Below are 18,642 nucleotides of genomic sequence, written 5' to 3'. Positions count from 1 at the left end.
AGGCACCCGCTACAATGCCTGGACATTTTTTGGTTGTAGTTGTCATTGCTGTTGGGCAGGCCTAGGCTGGATTCGAACCCACCAGCTCTGGTGTACGTGGCCAGCACCTTAGCCACTTGAGCTACAGGTGCAGAGCCAGAATCTTATATTTTTAATGTTCACATAGGCAATGAAGATGCTTCAATAAAAACTGCCTGATAGGGCGGCACCTGTGGCTCAGTTGGTAAGGCGCCGGCCCCATATACCGAGGGTGGCGGGTTCAAACCCGGCCCCGGCCAAACTGCAACCAAAAAATAGCCGGGCGCCTGTAGTCCCAGCTACTTGGGAGGCTGAGGCAAGAGAATCGCTTAAGCCCAGGAGTTGGAGGTTGCTGTGAGCTGTGTGAGGCCACAGCACTCTACCGAGGGCCATAAAGTAAGACTCTGTCTCTACAAAAAAAAAAAAAAAACTGCCTAATAAATGTTTATCAGTGTGAACTGAAGGACCAATATAATTAACAGGCAAAATCAATGTGATAACTATGATAACTAAAGTATCTCCTTCCTAAGGAACTGCTGGTCTTCCTTTTATTAAACAAAACACTAACATCCACTAGATGAACACAACTTTCAGAACAACAAAATTCACTGCTAGATTTTGTGATATCGACATTTTCCTCAGTCAAGGCATATTGATCAAAATATGTTCTGTCCTCTCCCCCTTTTTACCCTCTTGCACTACACTAAAGAATGTTAAGCACATTTAGGGATATAAATATAAATTTCTATATGATATATAACATTGGTCTTATGTGTAACCTATTTTATACATTTTATTATATACAGCATTAGTCATATATTGATATTTATAGTATGTATATATTAGTCTTAGTATTGCTTTCACTGAACACCACAGTATGTTATCCACAATGTTGATTATCTCACAAAAGAATCAAAAACTTATTTCAAATGATATTTTGTAAATGAAACTTGTAGAAAGGAGACAAATATGACTTGGCGCCTGTGAGTCAAGCAGTGAAGGCGCCAGCCACATACACCTGAGCTGGCGGGTTAGAATCCAGCCCGGGCCGCAAACAACGACAGCTGCAAACAAAACATAGCCGGGCGTTGTGGCGGGCGCCTGTAGTCCCAGCTGCTTGGGAGGCTGAGGCAAGAGAATCACTTAAGCCCAAGAGTTGGAGGTTGCTGTGAGCTGTGATGCCACAGCACTCTACCCAGGGCAACAGCTTGAGGCTCTGTCTCAAAAAAAAAAAAAAAGAAAAGAAAAGAAAGGAGACCAATGTTAATTAATCCTCTAAATTGATAACTATTGATAAGAAATATATAGAAATATGTATGTTTATATATATATGCTGGAACATATTCTTCTTAGCAAAGTATCTCAAGAATGGAAGAAAAAGTATCCAATATACTCAGCCCTACTATGAAACTAATTTATAGTTTTCATATGAAGGCCATAACACAATTATAGCCCAAGAATATGGGGAAAGGGGAAAGGGAGGGGAGGGGAGGGGGGAGGATGGGTAGATGGAGGGTAATTGGTGGAATCACAACTAGGTGCATCTTACAAGGGTATATGTGAAACATACTAAATGTAGAATAAAAATGTCTCAACATAATAACTAAGAAAATGCCAAGAAGGCTATGTTAACCAGTTTGATGAAAATATTTCAAATTGTATATAAAACCAGCACATTGTACCCCATGACTGCATTAATGTACACAGCTATGATTTAATAAAAAAAAATACTGGTCTAAAAAAAAGAAATGTATAGAAACAGTAAATTATCAAAATTTCTCTATTTAATAACTGAAAATGGCAAACATATTGAAGAGTAAGAGAGTTCAGCCAATCTTTATAATGAAGATAGTTCAAAATGTAAAATATAAAAACTAAAGAGGTCTGAAATTAATATTTCCAAATCTCTCAACATCTGACTTAACTGTGCTCAAGGAAAATTCAAATTCATGATATCAACAGTTTTATCGTCTATCCTCTTCAAAGAACTTCTTAATAAGCTTATTTTTTTAACTTTCAAAGTTTTTACACTTGAGGTTGTATGTCCAGTATCTGTGAGTTTTACTGATTTAGAAATGTTTTAATCAAAATGGTTCTTTTTCTTTTTTAGAGAGTCTCAATTTGTCACCCTAGATAGAGTGCCATTGCATCACAGCTCACAGCAACCTCTAGCTCTTGGGCTTAGGCAATCTCCTGCCTTAGCCTCCCGAGTAGCTGGGACTACAGGCGCCCATCAGAACGCCTGGTTATTTTTTTGTTGCAGTTTGTCCAGGGCCGGGTTAGAACCCGCCACCCTCGGTATATGCGGCCTGCGCCCTACTCACTGAGCCACAGATGCTGCCCCAAATGGTTCTTTTTCTATGTTTTTGCACTTGAGGTTGTATGTATTTTTTTAACTTTCAATCAAATAAAAGTTGTATAGAAACAGCTATGTCGCTTTTTATGACTGAGTTCTGCTTCTGACCCCTGAGGTCCTACCATTTGATTACATAAACACATAGAGACATACAGAAAAGGATGAGTATAACAGCAGCTCAAAAGCAATTCCAATGTCCAATGACAAAAGGAGAAGTTAAATCAACTATGGTTCATCTATATGGCATATGATGCAGTCATAATAATAACATTACTCAAGTGAAAATGCTGGTCACAACAGAGCCTTATGTGAAAAGACGGTGATTCCATTTTAATGTGTGCACATGTGTTTGTGGACATATAAACACATACACACAAAATAGATTTGAATGTGTTCTCAAACTTGACTGGGCAGAACATTCTCTTGCAGCAGCTTCTATGGTCCCACCCCAGAAGACTTTGATTAGCGGGTCTGCAGTGGGTCCATCAATCAACATTTTTTTCCCTTTTATTTTTTTGGAAATAAGAGTTTCTATATGTCGCCCAGGTTAGAGTGCAGTACTCATACCTCACTGCAACCTAAAACTCCTTGGCTCAAGGGGCCTCCCAAGTAGTAGGGACTACAGGCATGTATAATCACACCTGGCTACCTTTTCTATTTTATAGGGGTGCAGGGTCTCACTCTTGCTCAGGGTAGTTTTCAACTCCTGGGCTAAGGTGATCCTCCTACCTCAACCTCCCAGAGTGCTAGGATTACAGGCACCTGGCCAATGATCTATGTCTTTAACAAGCACCCAGATGATTACAATGAAGTAAACGGAGGACTACTTTTTGAGACTTGGATCTAGAAAAATGTACAAGGCTAACAGCGGTCTTTTCTCCAGGTTTACATTTTCAATTGATTGGGTGGGATTAAGGAGTGAGAAAGTAGAGGAAACAAATGCATTTCACACATGTATTACTTGTGTGGCTTTTATTCTAAGAAGGAAGGCGAAACAATATTTAGCATCAGAGAAATACAATGTCTTACCATAAAATCCATACACCTGTGTTATTTGTCTACTCTCATGATTTCCTCGTAAAAGTGTAATACGATCAGGCCATTTAGCCTTTAATGCAAGAAGGTAAGTGAAGGTCTCCAAACTATAGTAACCTCTGTCTACAAAATCACCCTGTAAAGTAAAAGTTCAAAGTTACAAACAATACAATAGCCATAATATTCTTTTGAAATTATATCAAACTATAAAAACTCAGATAAACACTCCAAAATAACTACAAGGAAGAAAACACATATTGAAATACCTGAAAATTGGATTTTAGCAACAACCAAAAAAAGGAATAAACTATATTAAATGTCTATACTAGATTTATAATTCAGGAGATACATACAAGAATCTGCTCTGCAATTCTCTCAAGGATTTTCTCTTCAAAACCATTTTTTAACCTTCTATTACAATGTTGGTAAAAGGTCCCATGTGAATCAAAATGTTTTAAATTAACTTAAAATATTTTTAATTATTATTATTTTTTTTTTGAGATAAGAGTCTCCAGCTGTCACCCTGGGTAGTGTGCCATGGCATCATGGCTCACAGCAACTTCCAACTCTTGGGCTCAAGCAAAACTCCTGCCTCAGTTTTTCTGTTTTTAGTAGAGATGGGGTCTTGCTTTTGCTCAGGCTGGCCTTGAATTCATGAGTTCAAGCAATCCACCCATCTTGGCCTCGGCCTCCCACAGTGCTAGGATTACAGGCGTGAGCCACCACACCCGGCCTTGCACTTGAATTCCTGGCCTCAAATGATACTGCAGCCTCACCCTCCAGAGCAGCTGAGACTAAAGACATATGCTAACCACTCCTGGTGAAAAAATTTTTAATTTTAAAAATAATTTTAATAGTACCAGAAGAGTTGCCTACTTGAAAAAAAGTTTTGTATAAAAATAAACACCACAATTTTAACAGCTTTCTGCGTTTATCTTTGCATTTGACAAGTGCACATGATGACACACTATACTTTCTATTAGTGTCTAACTAAGCCAATGTGACACCAATAGGAAAACAGCTAAAAAAAAAAATAGCAAAGTGATCCAGAAACTTTCAGAATTAAGGATAATAATAGATGGGTTCAGAAAAGGTTTAACAATAACCCTACATTCAAAAAGAAAAATAAAAAATCTTTACCTTGGGCATCACCTATGGCTCAGTGAGTAGGGTGCCAGCCCCACTTACTGAGGGTGGCAGATTCGAACCCGGCCTGGCTAAACTGCAACAAGAAAATAGCTGGGCATTGTGGCAGGTGCCTGTAGTTCCAGCTACTCGGGAGGCTGAGGCAAGAGAATCGCCTAAGCCCAAGAGCTAGAGGTTGCTGTTAGCTGTGACGCCAACAGCACGCTACTGAGGGTGAGAGTGAGACTCTGTCTCTAAAAAAAAGAAAAAAAACCTTTACCTTGGGCGGCGCCTGTGGCTCAGTCGGTAAGGTGCCGGCCCCATATACCGAGGGTGGCGGGTTCAAACCCGGCCCGGGCCAAACTGCAACCAAAAAATAGCCGGGCGTTGTGGTGGGCGCCTGCAGTCCCAGCTACTGGGCAAGAGAATCACTTAAGCCCAGGAGTTGGAGGTTGCTGTGAGCTGTGTGACGCCACAGCACTCTACCGAGGGCCATAAAGTGAGACTCTGTCTCTACAAAAAAAAAAAAAAAAAACCTTTACCTTAACAGTAAATGTGTGTTATTTATATTCATCCATCCATATAGAGTAATAAGAGATGGAAGTGAATGCTCAAGAAGTGTGATGAAATAATAAATTGAAGATTTATGCCCTAAACCAGTTTTTCTGGCTATTTTCCTACCCAACCATTACTGAGAGCTACAACCCAGAGTCCTATCTACAGCTTTAGTGGTTTCCTAAAGCTAGGTTAACCAGAGGACACAGTAAAAGGTAGAAAGTACAAAATTGCCTTTTCACATATTTCAATAACAACTGTAGCACAGCAATGAATTTATGCAATTTACATTCAGTAAGTCATATCCCTAAATTTTAAATAAGCACTTGATATAACTGGTGTTTACATACCATAAATATGTAGTTTGTGTCAGGAACCTGACCTCCAGTTCTGAATAGTTCACAAAGGTCATAAAACTATAAAAGAAAGGCAACATATGCTGATTATGAATTCCTGTTAAGGAGTAAAATAATAAAACTGAGAGTGAAATGTGTAAAGAAGCAGTTAATTAAAAGAGCTCCTTACATTTATCAGCAGAAGTAAAGTGTAAGCCAAGCACATAGTTCCAGAGCCTAAAGAAAGCATTAAATATGTGGGCGGTGCCTGTGGCTCAAAGGAGTAGGGCACCGGCCCCCTATGCCAGAGGTGGTGGATTCAAACCCAGCCCTGGCCAAAAAAAACTGCAAAAAAACAAAGAAAGCTAACTAAATATGGCTCACAGTTATCATGTCACACTTTCATCTCTCCAACCATCCTTTTTTTTTTTTTTTTTGAGACAGAGTCTCACTATGTCGCCCTTGGTAGAATGTCATGGCATCATAGCTCACAGCAACATCAAACTCTTGGACTTAACTGATTCTCTTGCCTCAGCCTCCCAAGTAGCTGGGACTACAGGTGCCTACCACAATGCCCAGGTTTGTTTGTTGTTTTTTTTTTTTTGGTGTACTTATCATTGCTGTTTGGCAGGCCCAGGCTGGGTTCGAATGCACTAGCTCCACTGTATGTGGCTGGCACCCTACCCAATGAGCTACAGGCACCGAGCCCCAACCAGCCTTTCTTTTTTTTTTCCCCTCAGGTAGAGTATGACAGCATCATAGCTTACAAAAATCTCAAACTGCTGGGCTTGAGCAATTCTCTTGCCTCAGTCTGCCCAGTAGCTGGGACTATAGGCGTGTGCTACAATGCCCCACCAGTTTTCCTATTTTAATTTTTTTGAGGCAGTCTCATTTTGTTGTCCCTGGTAGAGTGCCCTAGCATCATAGCTCACAGCAACTTCAAACTCTTAGGTTCAAGTGATTCTCTTGCCTCAGCCTCCCAAATAGCTGGGACTATAGGTGCCTGCCACAACACCCAGCTATTTTTAGAGGTGGGGTCTCAATCCAGCTCAGGCTGGTCTCAGACTTGTGAGCTCAGGTGACCCACCTGCCTAGGCCTTCCAGAATGCTGGGATTACAGGCATAAGCCACCGCACCCAGCCTTAGTTTTTCTATTTTTAGTAAAGATCGGGTCTCACTCTTGCTCAGGCTGGTCTCAAACTCCCAAGCTCAAGAGATCCTCCTGCCTGGGCTTTCCAGAGTGCTAGGATATAGACGGTACAAGTGTGAGCTATCTCCAGCTATCTATTGAGAATTTTTAAAATCACTTATCAGTTATCTAACTTCTCAATAAGCTCACCTAACATTCCCACTCATATTCAACATCTATTTTCATAACACAAAAGATAAGAATACTGGCAGCACCAGTGGGTAGAGCGCCGGCCACATAAGCTGAGGCTGGCGGGTTCAAACCCAGCCCCGGGCCAGCTGAAACAACAATGACAACTGCAACAACAAAAAAAATCAGCCAGGCGTTGTGGCAGGCACCTATAGTCCCAGCTACTTGGGAGGCTGAGGCAAGAGAACTGTTGGGCAAGCGCAGGAGCTTGAGGTTGCTGTGAGCTGTGACTCCACTGCACTATACTCAACGTGACAGCTTGAGACTCTGTCTCAGAAAAAGAAAGAAAGTACAGTTGCATAAGAACATTTTTTTCAAAAAATAAACTTACATGCTACTTCAGTGTCATGCAGGACAGATCTTTCTACCATCTACATTTGGCCGTACATACCATCAGGTTCCAGTCATGGAGTGTCTTCTTGATAATCATTAAAAAAGAACTTCTTTTTTAATTATATTTCTTCTTTTATTTTTTGAGACAAGGTCTTGCTCTGTCACCCAGGCTATGGTGCAATATATCATAGTACACTCCAACCTCAAACTCCTGCGTTCAAATGATCTTCCCACCTCAGCCTACTGAGTAGCTGGAGCTACAGGCATGTGCCACCACACCTAATTTTTTTGGCTTTTTTGTCTTACTCTTGCTCAGGCTAGTCTCAAAACTCCTGACCTGAAACGATCCTCTCACCTCCTCCCAGAGTTCTAGGATTACAGGCATTAGTAACCATGTCCAGCACATTGGAATGTGCTACACTGTACCCACTATAACTATTAATTTTTTTTTTTTTCTGAGACAGAGCCTCAAGCTGTCGCCCTGGGTAGAGTGCCATAGCATCACAGCTCACAGTAACCTCCAGCTCCTGGGCTCAAGTGATTCTCTTGCCTCTGCCTCCCAAGTAGCTGGGAATACAGGCGCCCACCACAGTGCCCAGCTATTTTTTGGTTGCAGCCGTCGTTGTTTGGCAGGCCCAGGCTGGATTCAGTGTATGTGACTGGCGTCTTAGGCACTTGAGCCACAGGCGCCGAGCCATAACTATTAATTTCTAATACATTTATCTTTTACACTTGAAAATAAAATTATCTATACTAATATAAAGCCAGTAGACGAACTAATACATGCCCACACAAGAGAAAAATTCAATTCAATTCAAGGGGGGAGAAGAAAGGAGGGTGAGGAGGAGGGAGGCTTGGTATACTCCCACCTGATGGGCACAATGTAAGGGTATACAGCACTCCCCCTGGGAGTAGGACACAACTACATCACGGACTTTACCTAACAAAAGCAAACATTGTAACCTAATTGCTTATACTCTCATATTAACCTGAAATTTTAAAAAGAAGGGAAAAAAGAGAAAATTATCTTCTTTTTATTAGAGACAGGGTCTTGCTCTGTCACCCAGGCTAGAGTGCCATAATGCTGCATTCCCCAACACCCGGACAGCCGACCCATAGCAGTCTATAGCCTGTTAGGAACAAGGCCACAGAGCAAGAGGTGGGCAGCAGGTGAACAAGCAAGGGAAGTTTCATCTGTATTTACAGGTGCTCCCCATAACCTGCATCACCACCGGAGCTCTGCCTCCTTGTCAGAGAAGTGGCAGCATTAGATTCTCATAGGAGCATGAATCCATGAAGTGCACATAGGTGGGATCTAGGTTGCGTGTTCCTTATGAGAATCTAATGACTGATGATCTGAGGTAGAGATATAAAGTGCTTGAATCATCCCAAAACCAACCCCTGTCCCAACCCTACCACTGATCCATGGAAAAATTGTATTCCATGAAACCAGTCCCTGGTACCAAAAAAGTTGGGGACCACTGCAGTAGTATGATCATAGCTCACTGCAGCCTCAAATTACTGGGCTCAAGTGATCCTCCCATCTCAGACTCCTAAGTAACTGAGATTATAGGCACAAACCATTTTAGTAATTTTCTTTTTTTTTTTTTTTGTAGAGACAGAGTCTCACTGTACCGCCCTCGGGTAGAGTGCCATGGCGTCACACAGCTCACAGCAACCTCTAACTCCTGGGCTTACGCGATTCTCTTGCCTCAGCCTCCTGAGCAGCTGGGACTACAGGCACCAGCCACAACGCCCGGCTATTAGTAATTTTCTTAATGGTCTGTAGAGAGGGAGGCCTTGCCACATAGTCCAGGCTGTTCTTCGATTCCTGGCCTCCCAAAGCATAAAATTACCGTTTAAACTCTTAACACTTAAGTATTACAGTAATCTTAGTCACAGCAAACAAAACTGAAATTTAAATGTTAACTACTAAAAGAAATGAAGTAATATTTTTTAAAACAAACTTTCAAAAGTGGAAAGTCACTAGGAAGTCTAAATTAAAATGTGTCTATCTTGGGTGGCGCCTGTGGCTCAAAGGAGTAGGGCGCCAGCCCCATATGCCAGAGGTGGGGGGTTCAAACCCAGCCCGGGCCAAACTGCAAAAAAAAAAAAAAAAAAAAAGTGTCTATCTTAAAGTCAATAATCAAATAAATAAAACTATTCAATTTCATTTGAGTGGTATTTGTTTAAAATACAATGGTCTTTTCTAACTATGTGGAGTTGCTCTCTGTGAAATGAGCATACTTCCTACCCCATGGGTGTATATATGAGGGTTATAAGTATATACAAATCATTTATATATAAATAGTACAAGTACTAAGAAAGAAATACACACATGGATCTTTCCAAATATATAGTTATAATCTTTTTTTTTTTTTTTGCTTTTTGAGACAGTCTTACTTTGTCACCCTCAGTAGAGTGTCATGGTGTCACAGCTCATAGCAACCTCAAACTCGGCTCAAGAGATTCTCTTGCCTCAGCCTCCCAAATAGCTGGGACAACAGGTGCCCACCACAACACCCAGCTAATTTTTAAAGACACGGTCTCACCCTTGCTCAGGCTAGTCTCCGACCAGTAAGTTCAGGGCAGGTCCACTTGGACCTATCAGAGTGCTAAGTTTATAGGCGTGAGCCACCATGCCCATTTGTTACAATCTTTTTAGAAAGCAATCTGTCAAAACATTTCAAAACCTGTTAAAATCTTTTTAAACTCTGGCCTAGTAATTCTTTGACCAAATCCTAAAGAAATAAAAATTTTAAAATGCTATGTAAAACTGGGCAAGGTGGCTTACACCCATAATCCCAGCACTTGTGAAGCCAAGGTGGGTGGATTGAGCTCACAAGTGGTCTGAGCTCACAAGTTCAACATCAGCCTGAGCCAGAGTGAGACCCTGTCTCTAAAAAACAGCTGGGTACCTATAGTTCCAGCTACTTGGGAGGCTGCGGCAAGAGAATCGTTTGAGCCCAGGAGTTTGAGGTTGCTGTGAGCTGTGACATCATAGCACACTACGAAGGGCAACACAGTAACACTCTGTCTCGATAAATAAATAAAAAACAGAAAAATTAGCTGGGTGTCCCAGCTGCTTGAGAGGCTGAAGCAGGAAGATCACTTGAGCCTAGGAGTTTGAAGTTGCTGTTAGCTAACACCACAGAGCTCTAGCCAAGGCAGCAAAGTGATACTCTGTCTCAAAAAAAAAAAAAAAAAAAAAAAAAGGCAACAACATACCCAATCAAATAGCAACAAATATATTTTAATGACAATTTAACTAGGTTTTCCACAATAAACAAAAGAACTTAGTGGGAAGAGAATTGATACTGTTTTACATTTTTGCAAATCTCTTTAATGTCCAGCTAAATAAAATATAGCAAGTTGCATAATCTGCCTCTGAATTCAATTTCTTGAGATATACTGAGTAAAGTATGAAGAAAATCAAGTTTCATACAGACATGCAATCACAAAAGAGGAACTTTTTAATAATAATGTCAGATAACTCTACATATTTTTCTTTTGATACTATACCAAAACAGGACAAGTGTCAGGTTAAGAAACTTGAAAGTTAATGGCAACATAATATCTAAAACTATTATCATGATCTTTTCTAATTTATTTTTTTTAACAGTCTCAATATGTTGCCCCAGGCTAGACAGTGCCAAAGCATCACCTTAGCTCATAGCAAACTCAAACTCCTGGGTTCCAGTGATACTCCTACTTCAGTCTCCCAACTATGGGACTGCAGGCGCCCACAATACCCAGCTCATTTTGTTTAGTACACAAGACCCAACATTTTTTTTTTTCTTTTAAGAGACAGGATCTCACTTTGTCGCCCTTGGTAGAGTGCCATGGCATCACACAGCTCACAGCAACCTCCAACTCGGGGGTTTAGGCAATTCTCTTGCCTCAGCCTCCCAAGTAGCTGGGACTATAGGCGGCCGCCACAACGCCCAGCTATTTTTTGTTGCAGTTTGGCTGGGGCTGGGTTTGAACCCGCCACCCTAGATAAATGAGTCCAGTGCTCTATTCCCTGAGCCACAGGTGCCACCCCCAGCATTTTTTTTTTTTTTTTTTTTTTTTTTGTATTTTTTAGTAGAGACAGAGTCTATCCCTCCCTCTTGCTCATTCTGGTCTTGAACTCCTGAGCTCAAGGGATTCTCCCACGGGAGCCTCCCAAACTGCTAGGATTATAGGCAGGAGCCATAACAACCAGCCTTACCAATGACCTTTTCTTTTTTTGTAGAGACAGAGTCTCACTTTATGGCCCTCGGTAGAGTGCCGTGGCCTCACACAGCTCACAGCAACCTCCAGCCCCTGGGCTTAAGCGATTCTCTTGCCTCAGCCTCCCGAGTAGCTGGGACTACAGACGCCCGCCACAATGCCCGGCTATTTTTTGGTTGCGGTTTGGCCGGGGCCAGGTTTGAACCCGCCACCCTCGGTATACGGGGCCGGCGCTCTACCGACTGAACCACAGGCGCCACCCACCAATGATCTTTTCATATCGTGTTAAATTGGTATATCATACCCTCTGAGTAGTACTTTTTAAAAAATGGCATTTCGTTATCATCAGAAAACCATATTTGTTAATATCACCACTTATCTCAGAAAAAAAAATTTTTTTGAGACAGAGTCTCAGTATGCCACACTAAGTAAAGTGCTGTCATGTCACAGCTCATAGCAACCTCAAACTCTTGGGCTTAAACGATTCTCTTGCCTCAGCCTCCCAAGTAGTGGAACTACAGGCGCCCACCACAGTGCCTGGCTACCTTTTTTTTTTCTTTAATTGAAGAGAATGGGTCACCAAGCATGTTGGCTCACACCTGTAATCCCAGCACTCCGGGATGCTGAGATGAATGGATTGTTTGAGCACAGGAGTTCAAGACCAGCTTGACCAAGAATAAGATCCCGTCTCTCCCAAAAATAGAAAAACTGAGGCAAAAGGATCACTTGAGCCCAAGTATTTGAAGTTGCTGTGAGCTATGATGATGCTATGGTACTCTACCTAGGGCAACAGAGTGAGACTGTCTCAAAACAATAAAAATTTTAAAAAAATAAATGAAGAGACAGCATCTAGCTCTGTTGCCCAGGTGGAAGTTCAGTGGTACCATCATACCTCACTGCAACCTTGAACTCTTGGATTCCAATGATCTTCTCACCTTAGCCTCCCAAATAGCTAGAACTACAGGTGCAGTTCTAGCTCCTGTGACAGCCTCCGAAAGTGCTAGGATTACAGGCATGAATCATCACACCCACCACATGTCAGAAAAAGTCTGTAGGTATCAGAAACTCATGGTGGTGGACTAAAATTTTCTAAAATTCCAATTTTTCATTAGTAAACTCACATTTTATCACTGGCAACAAATACTGTGAATTGTTTTCCCTGAAGCGCAAAAATAGTTACCAAATACCCAAGTCTGAATAAGCACAGCTTGTCATTCATCCTTTCAAGTAAAAATAGTGTTCCATAAAAAAGCAGCTACTGGTTCAGTGCCTGTGGCTCAAGCGGCTAAGGTGCCAGCCACATACATACACCTGAGCTGGAGGGTTTGAATCCACCCTGGGCCCACCAAACAACAATGACGGCTGCAACCAAAAAATAGCCAGGCATTGTGGCGGGCACCTGTAGTCCCAGCTACTTGGGAGGTGGCGACAGGAGAATCTAAGCCCAGGAGTTTGAGGTTGCTGTGAGCTTGATGCCACAGCACACTACCCAGGGCGACAGCTTGAGGCTCTGTCTCAAAAAAAAAAAAAAAAAAAAAACAGCTATTTCAGCTCATGACTCAATGAATTTCACAAGCCCTTTTCCTTGAGTAAACTTGCTTCAGTATGCAGCAGATACACTCTATGCACACTTGCCATTTCATCACACAGACTTTGCAAATAACGTACATAGAATTGAGAGTTAAGAAAATTAATATTTACTACTTTTTTAAGGACATCCTTAAGTGAAACTGGCATCTTATTAATACTTCATTGTGCACATATGTTGGTGAAAAATCAGTTGACAATCAGCAGAGTCTGATGCTACTCCCTTGATTCATGCTGAGAAGCCGGCCATTTTACCCTCTACAAAGGGTGACCTTTGTAACACCTTAGGGACCGAGGCAACACATAGCAAATTTGTGAGCTAGCAGAAGTAGCTTCTTAAATAGCTATATAGACAGAACTTTCCAGAATGCGTGTTGAGAAGCAGAAGAGTGTAGCTGCATACAGCTACTACTTCTCACTACTCAACAATTGCCATCAGCCTCTTCACATTGTACCTGGGGAGGTACAATGCAAGTAAGAATAGAAAATGGTGAAAGAAACCATTTAGTATGTTGTTGTGGGTGTCAAACCCAATCCCATTCATGAAGAACTGAAAAAGGCCTTTAGGGGCTGGGTGTGATGGCTCACACCTATAATCCCAGCACTATGGGAGGCCTCAACAGGTGAACTGCTTGAGCTCTGGAGTTCAAGACCAGCCTAAGCAAGAGGGAGACCCCATCTCTACTAAAAAGAGAAAATCTAGCTGGGCATGGTAGCAGGTGCCTATAGTTCCAGCTACTTGAAAGGCTGAAGCAAGAAAATCACGTGAGCCCAAGAGTTTAAAGTTGTAAGCTATGATACCATGGAACTCTACCCAGAGTGAGACTTTTTTTTTTTAGAGACAGAGTCTTATTTTGTCACCCTTAGTAAGAGTGCCATGGCATCGGGCGGCGCCTGTGGCTCAAAGGGGTAGGGCGCCAGTCCCATATGCCAAAGGTGGAGGTTCAAGCCCAGCCCTGGCCGAAAACCACAAAAAAAAGAGTGCCATGGCATCATAGCTCACAGCAACCTCAAACTCCTGGGTTCAAGCAATTCTCTTGCCTCAGCCTCCCGAGTAGGTGGGACTACAGTTGTCCACCACAACATCCAGCTCTTTTTTAGAGATGGGGTCTCATTCTGGTTCAGGCTGGTCTCAAACCTGTGAGCTCAGGCAATCTACCCACCTCAGCCTCCCAGAGTGCTATGATTACAAGCATGAGCCCAGCCTCAGAGTGAGACTCTGTCTCAAAAAAGTAAAGAATAGAAAAGAAAAAGGCTCATAGGGAACTGATCTTGAAGTACCATCCAGATGAGAATCCAAATGAAGGAGAAGTTTAAACAGATTTCTCAACTAATAAAGTTTTCTGATGTGAGCGGTGCCTGTGGCTCAGTGAGTAGGGCACCGGCCCTATATGCCGAGGGTGGCGGGTTCAAACCCAGCCCGAGCCAAACTGCAACAAAAAAATAGCCGGGTGTTGTGGCGGACACCTGTAGTCCCAGCTGCTCGGGAGGCTGAGGCAAGAGAATCGCGTAAGCCCAAGAGTTAGAGGTTGCTGTGAGCCGTGTGATGCCACGGCACTCTACCCGAGGGCAGTACAGTGAGACTATGTCTCTACAAAATAAATAAATAAATAAATAATAAAACTTAAAAAAAAAAAAAGTTTTCTGATGTGAAGAAAAGGGAATTATAAGACAAAGGAAGAAAATGGGCAATTACAAAGGGTGGAGCGGGTGGCAGTTCCCCCCATGGACATCTTTGATATGCTTTTTTAGAGGAGGAGGAAGGATGTAGAGACAAAGGAAAAGTAAAAATGTTGTACATCAACTCTTAGTAACTTTACAAGATTTGTATAATGGTGCTACAAGGAAACTGGCTCTGCAGAAAAGGTGATTTGCAAATAATGTGAAGGACAAAGTGGTAAGAAATGAGCAGCAGAGTGCAGTCCCAATTGGGGAGGTACTGCAATGCAAACAAGAATTCATCAGAAGGCGGCGCCTGTGGCTCAGTGAGTAGAGTGCAGGCCCCATATACCGAGGGTGGAGGGTTCAAACCTCAGCCTGGCCAAACTCTAACAAAAAATAACCGGGCACTGTGGCAGGGGCCTGTAGTCCTACCTACTTGGGAGGCTGAAGCAGGAGAATCACTTAAGCCCAGAAGTTGGAGGTTCCTGTGAGCTGTGATACCACAGCACTCCACCAAGGGCGATAAAGTCAGACTCTGTCTCTAAATAATAATAAAAAAAATTCATCAGATAGGACCTGAATTCATCAGCAAATTCAGTTGTTGTGCATGAGGGCCAGGGCCATGGGGAACTAATTGAGAGGTCAAAGACCAAAAAGAAAAGATTATTTTGAAACGAGAAACGAAAGGAAACAGAGTCTAGGTTCTATGTGGGCAACGTTGGCCTTTATTTACACTTGGGTGCAAGTGGGCTGAGTTCAAGAAGGAAGTCAGCATGTGAGTTAAAGTGGATGGAAATTTAAAGGGTCAGAAGGGTAGGTAAGGGTTAGCACATTCCTTCTTTCCTGGGTGGGACATTCTATTCAGGTGCTCGGTTGTAATTGAGCAGGTCTTTCCATTTGAATCTATCACTGATCAGTCCTAAAGATAGATGTAAAAGCTGTAACATAAGGAACAGAGTTCAAGAGAAGATTCTAGAAGTTCACATTTAAAAAGCCATGAAAGAGGCGGCACCTGTGGCTCAGTGAGTAGGGCACCGGCCTCATATGCCGAGGGTGGCGGGTTCAAACCCAGCCCTGGCCAAACTGCAACAAAAAAATAGCCAGGTATTGTGGCGGGCGCCTGTAATCCCAGCTACTCGGGAGGCTGAGGCAAGAGAATCGCTTAAGCCCAGGAGCTGGAGGTTGCTGTGAGCTGTGTGATGCCATGGCACTCTACCAAGGGCCATAAAGTGAGACTGTCTCTACAAAAAAAAGCCATGAAAGAAATAGCTGGGCATTGTGGCGGGCGCCTGTAGTCCCAGCTACTGGGAGGCTGAGGCAAGAGAATCACTTAATAAGCCCAGGAGTTGGAGGTTGCTGTGAGCTGTGTGATGCCATGGCACTCTACTGAGGGCCATAAAGTGAGACTGTGTCTCTACAAAAAAAAAAAAAAAGGCATGAAAGAAAAAATAAATAAATAAAAAATAAAAAGGCAGTACAGATGGCAAGAAGATAACATTCCATGGAGAAGGAGACCAAGAAGCAGGACTAGACCCAGGAGATTTTTTTTTTTTTTTGTAGAGACAGAGTCTCACTTTACTGCCCTCAGTAGAGTGCCGTGGCATCACACAGCTCACAGCAACCTCCAACTCCTGGGCTTACGTGATTCTCTTGCCTCAGCCTCCCGAGTAGCTGGGCCTACAGGCGCCCGCCACAACGCCCGGCTAGACCCAGGAGATATTATCATTGTGTTAGATCAGAAGTATTAAGGCATTTTTACGCCAGGAAGGGAAGACCTTTCTATATGTATGGGCATGCAGCTGGTTGAAGCATTGTGTGGCTTCCAAAAGCCAATATCTACTCTTGACAACCAAACAATAATCATCACCTCTCATTCAGGTCAGACTGTCAAGCATGGAGATATTAAGTAAGTGCTAAATGAAGGCATACCAATTTATTGTGGACCATATGAAAAGGGTCACCTAATCATCAAATATAGGGTAAACCTTCCTGAGAATGGCTTTCTTTCTCCCGATAAACTTTCTTTGCTAGAATAACTACCCAAGACAAAGGAAGCAAAAAAGATTGACAAAAAGGACCAAATAGCACTAGTGGACGTTGATCAAATCAGAAAAGACAGCACCATTACAATGGAGAAGCACATGAGGATGATGAACGTCATCCCAGAGGGGGTGTTCAGTGTCAAAACTCTTAATGTGGTGGGACGTGGTGGCTCATGCCTATAATTCTAGCACTCTGGGAGACACAGGCGGGTGGAATGCCCTGAGCTCACAGGTTTAAGACTAGCCTGAACAAGATCAAGACCCCGTCTCTAAAAAAACTAGCTGGGCATTCCAGCAAGCACCTGTTGTCCCAGCTACTCCAGAGGCTGAGATAAGAGAAACACTTGAGCCCAAGAGTTTGAGGTTGCTGTGAGCTGTGACACCTGGCACTCTACTGAGGGCAACAAAGTAAGACTCTGCCTCAAGAAAAACAAAAAACCAAAACCTCTTAATGAGACCTGTGAATGCTAACTGCTGGCATTTTATCTACAGTAATGAATGAGGGACTATGTTCATATGTTCACTACTTGCTATTATTTTTGACTTAATAACTGTAGTGCTTCAAAATTTAAATGGAGAATAAACACAAATATAAAAGCTGAAAGAAAAATAGTTACGTATATTCAAGATGGGATTTTTTTTTTTTTTTGAGACAGAGTCTCACTCTGTTGCCCTGGCATCATAGCTCACAGCAACCTGAAACTCCTGGGTTCAACCCATCCTCCTGCCTCAGCCTCCCAAATAGCTGGGACTACAGGTGCCTGGCTAACTTTTCTATTTTAGTAAAGATGGGGTCTCACTCTTGCTCAGGCTGGTCTTGAACTCCTGAGCTCAAGCAATGCACTTGCCTCAGCCTCCCAGAGTGCTAGGATCACAGGTGTGCACCTATCACAGCTGCCCTCCCACCCTCGCCATGGGATTTAAACCCAGGTGTATCTGACATTGAAATCTTTAACTCCTCACTAGATTACATTGCTTCAATGCCTCTCAGTACTACATGCTCACCAACATACTGACATTTATAACCCAATCCTGCAATTCCAGAACCAGCCCAAAGGGAAGATAAATACCAATGATATTGATTTAATCAATCAGTAAATGTTTAAAAGCTCAAATCCCAATTTTTGATCAGCAATTGTTTTTAAGGATCAAGTACAAGAGAAACAACGCTCAGTTTGGTGGTAGTATTAAAACAACATGTGTAGGGCGGCGCCTGTGGCTCAGTCGGTAGGGCGCTGGCCCCATATACCGAGGGTGGCGGGTTCAAACCCGGCCCCGGCTGAACTGCAACCAAAAACTAGCTGGGCGTTGTGGCGGGCGCCTGTAGTCCCAGCTACTCGGGAGGCTGAGGCAAGAGAATCGCTTAAGCCCAAGAGTTGGAGGTTGCTGTGAGCTGTGTGATGCCGTGGCACTCTACCAAGGGCCATAAAGTGAGACTCTGTCTCTAGAAAGAAAAAAAAAAAAAAAAAAAAAACATGTGTAATAGGAACCCAAATGAGTTTCAAATTTCAGTCTGCCCTTTAGTGGCTATGTGAGTTTGGGTTAACTCCTCAATGTTTCAGTCTCACTTTCATTCTCCACAAAATAATCCTATCTCATGGCGTTCTTAAAAAAAAAAAAAATGTGATTGGTGGTGCCCATAGCTCAGTGGGTAGGGGACTAGCCATATACACTGAGGCTGGCAGGTTCAAACCCAGCCCAGGCCAGCTAAAATAACAATGACAACTGCAACAACAACAAAAAAGATAGCCGGGTGTTCTGGTGGTGCCTGTAGTCCCAGCTACTTGGAAGGCTGAGGCAAGAGAATTGCTCGAGCCCAAGAGTTTGAGGTTGCTACCAGCTGTGACGTCCCGGCACTCTACCCAGGGCAATAGCTTGAGACTCTGTCTCAAAAAAAACCAAAAATGTGACATAGGATATATGAAAAAGTATTTTGTTAACCTCAAAACACAAGGTAAGTGTTAGTAAGAATTATACATTTGACTGAAGGTATACAGGATA

General features: G+C 42.6%; 1 protein-coding gene and 1 pseudogene across 4 annotated transcripts in view; one reads left to right on the top strand and one right to left on the bottom strand.

Moving 5' to 3' along the window:
• PPP6C (protein phosphatase 6 catalytic subunit) overlaps positions 1-18,642 on the bottom strand; it is a 42,768-nt gene that overhangs the window by 7,047 nt on the left and 17,079 nt on the right. For 3 of the 4 annotated variants that reach the window (XM_053562606.1, XM_053562626.1, XM_053562617.1), the window contains 2 exons: positions 5,440-5,505; positions 3,404-3,545 (listed from right to left, as the gene is read on the bottom strand). In XM_053562606.1, the coding sequence (XP_053418581.1) occupies positions 3,404-3,545; positions 5,440-5,505 (208 nt within the window). The remainder of the gene's footprint in view (positions 1-3,403; positions 3,546-5,439; positions 5,506-18,642) is intronic. The other variant, XM_053562635.1, reaches the window with a different exon arrangement.
• On the top strand, positions 13,114-16,793 carry LOC128565832 (dnaJ homolog subfamily A member 1-like; annotated as a pseudogene).

The sequence above is a fragment of the Nycticebus coucang genome, chromosome 2, assembly GCF_027406575.1.
Source record: "Nycticebus coucang isolate mNycCou1 chromosome 2, mNycCou1.pri, whole genome shotgun sequence".
In the NCBI taxonomy this organism is placed as follows: Eukaryota; Metazoa; Chordata; class Mammalia; order Primates; family Lorisidae; genus Nycticebus; species Nycticebus coucang.
This window is presented reverse-complemented; position numbering and strand designations above follow the sequence as displayed.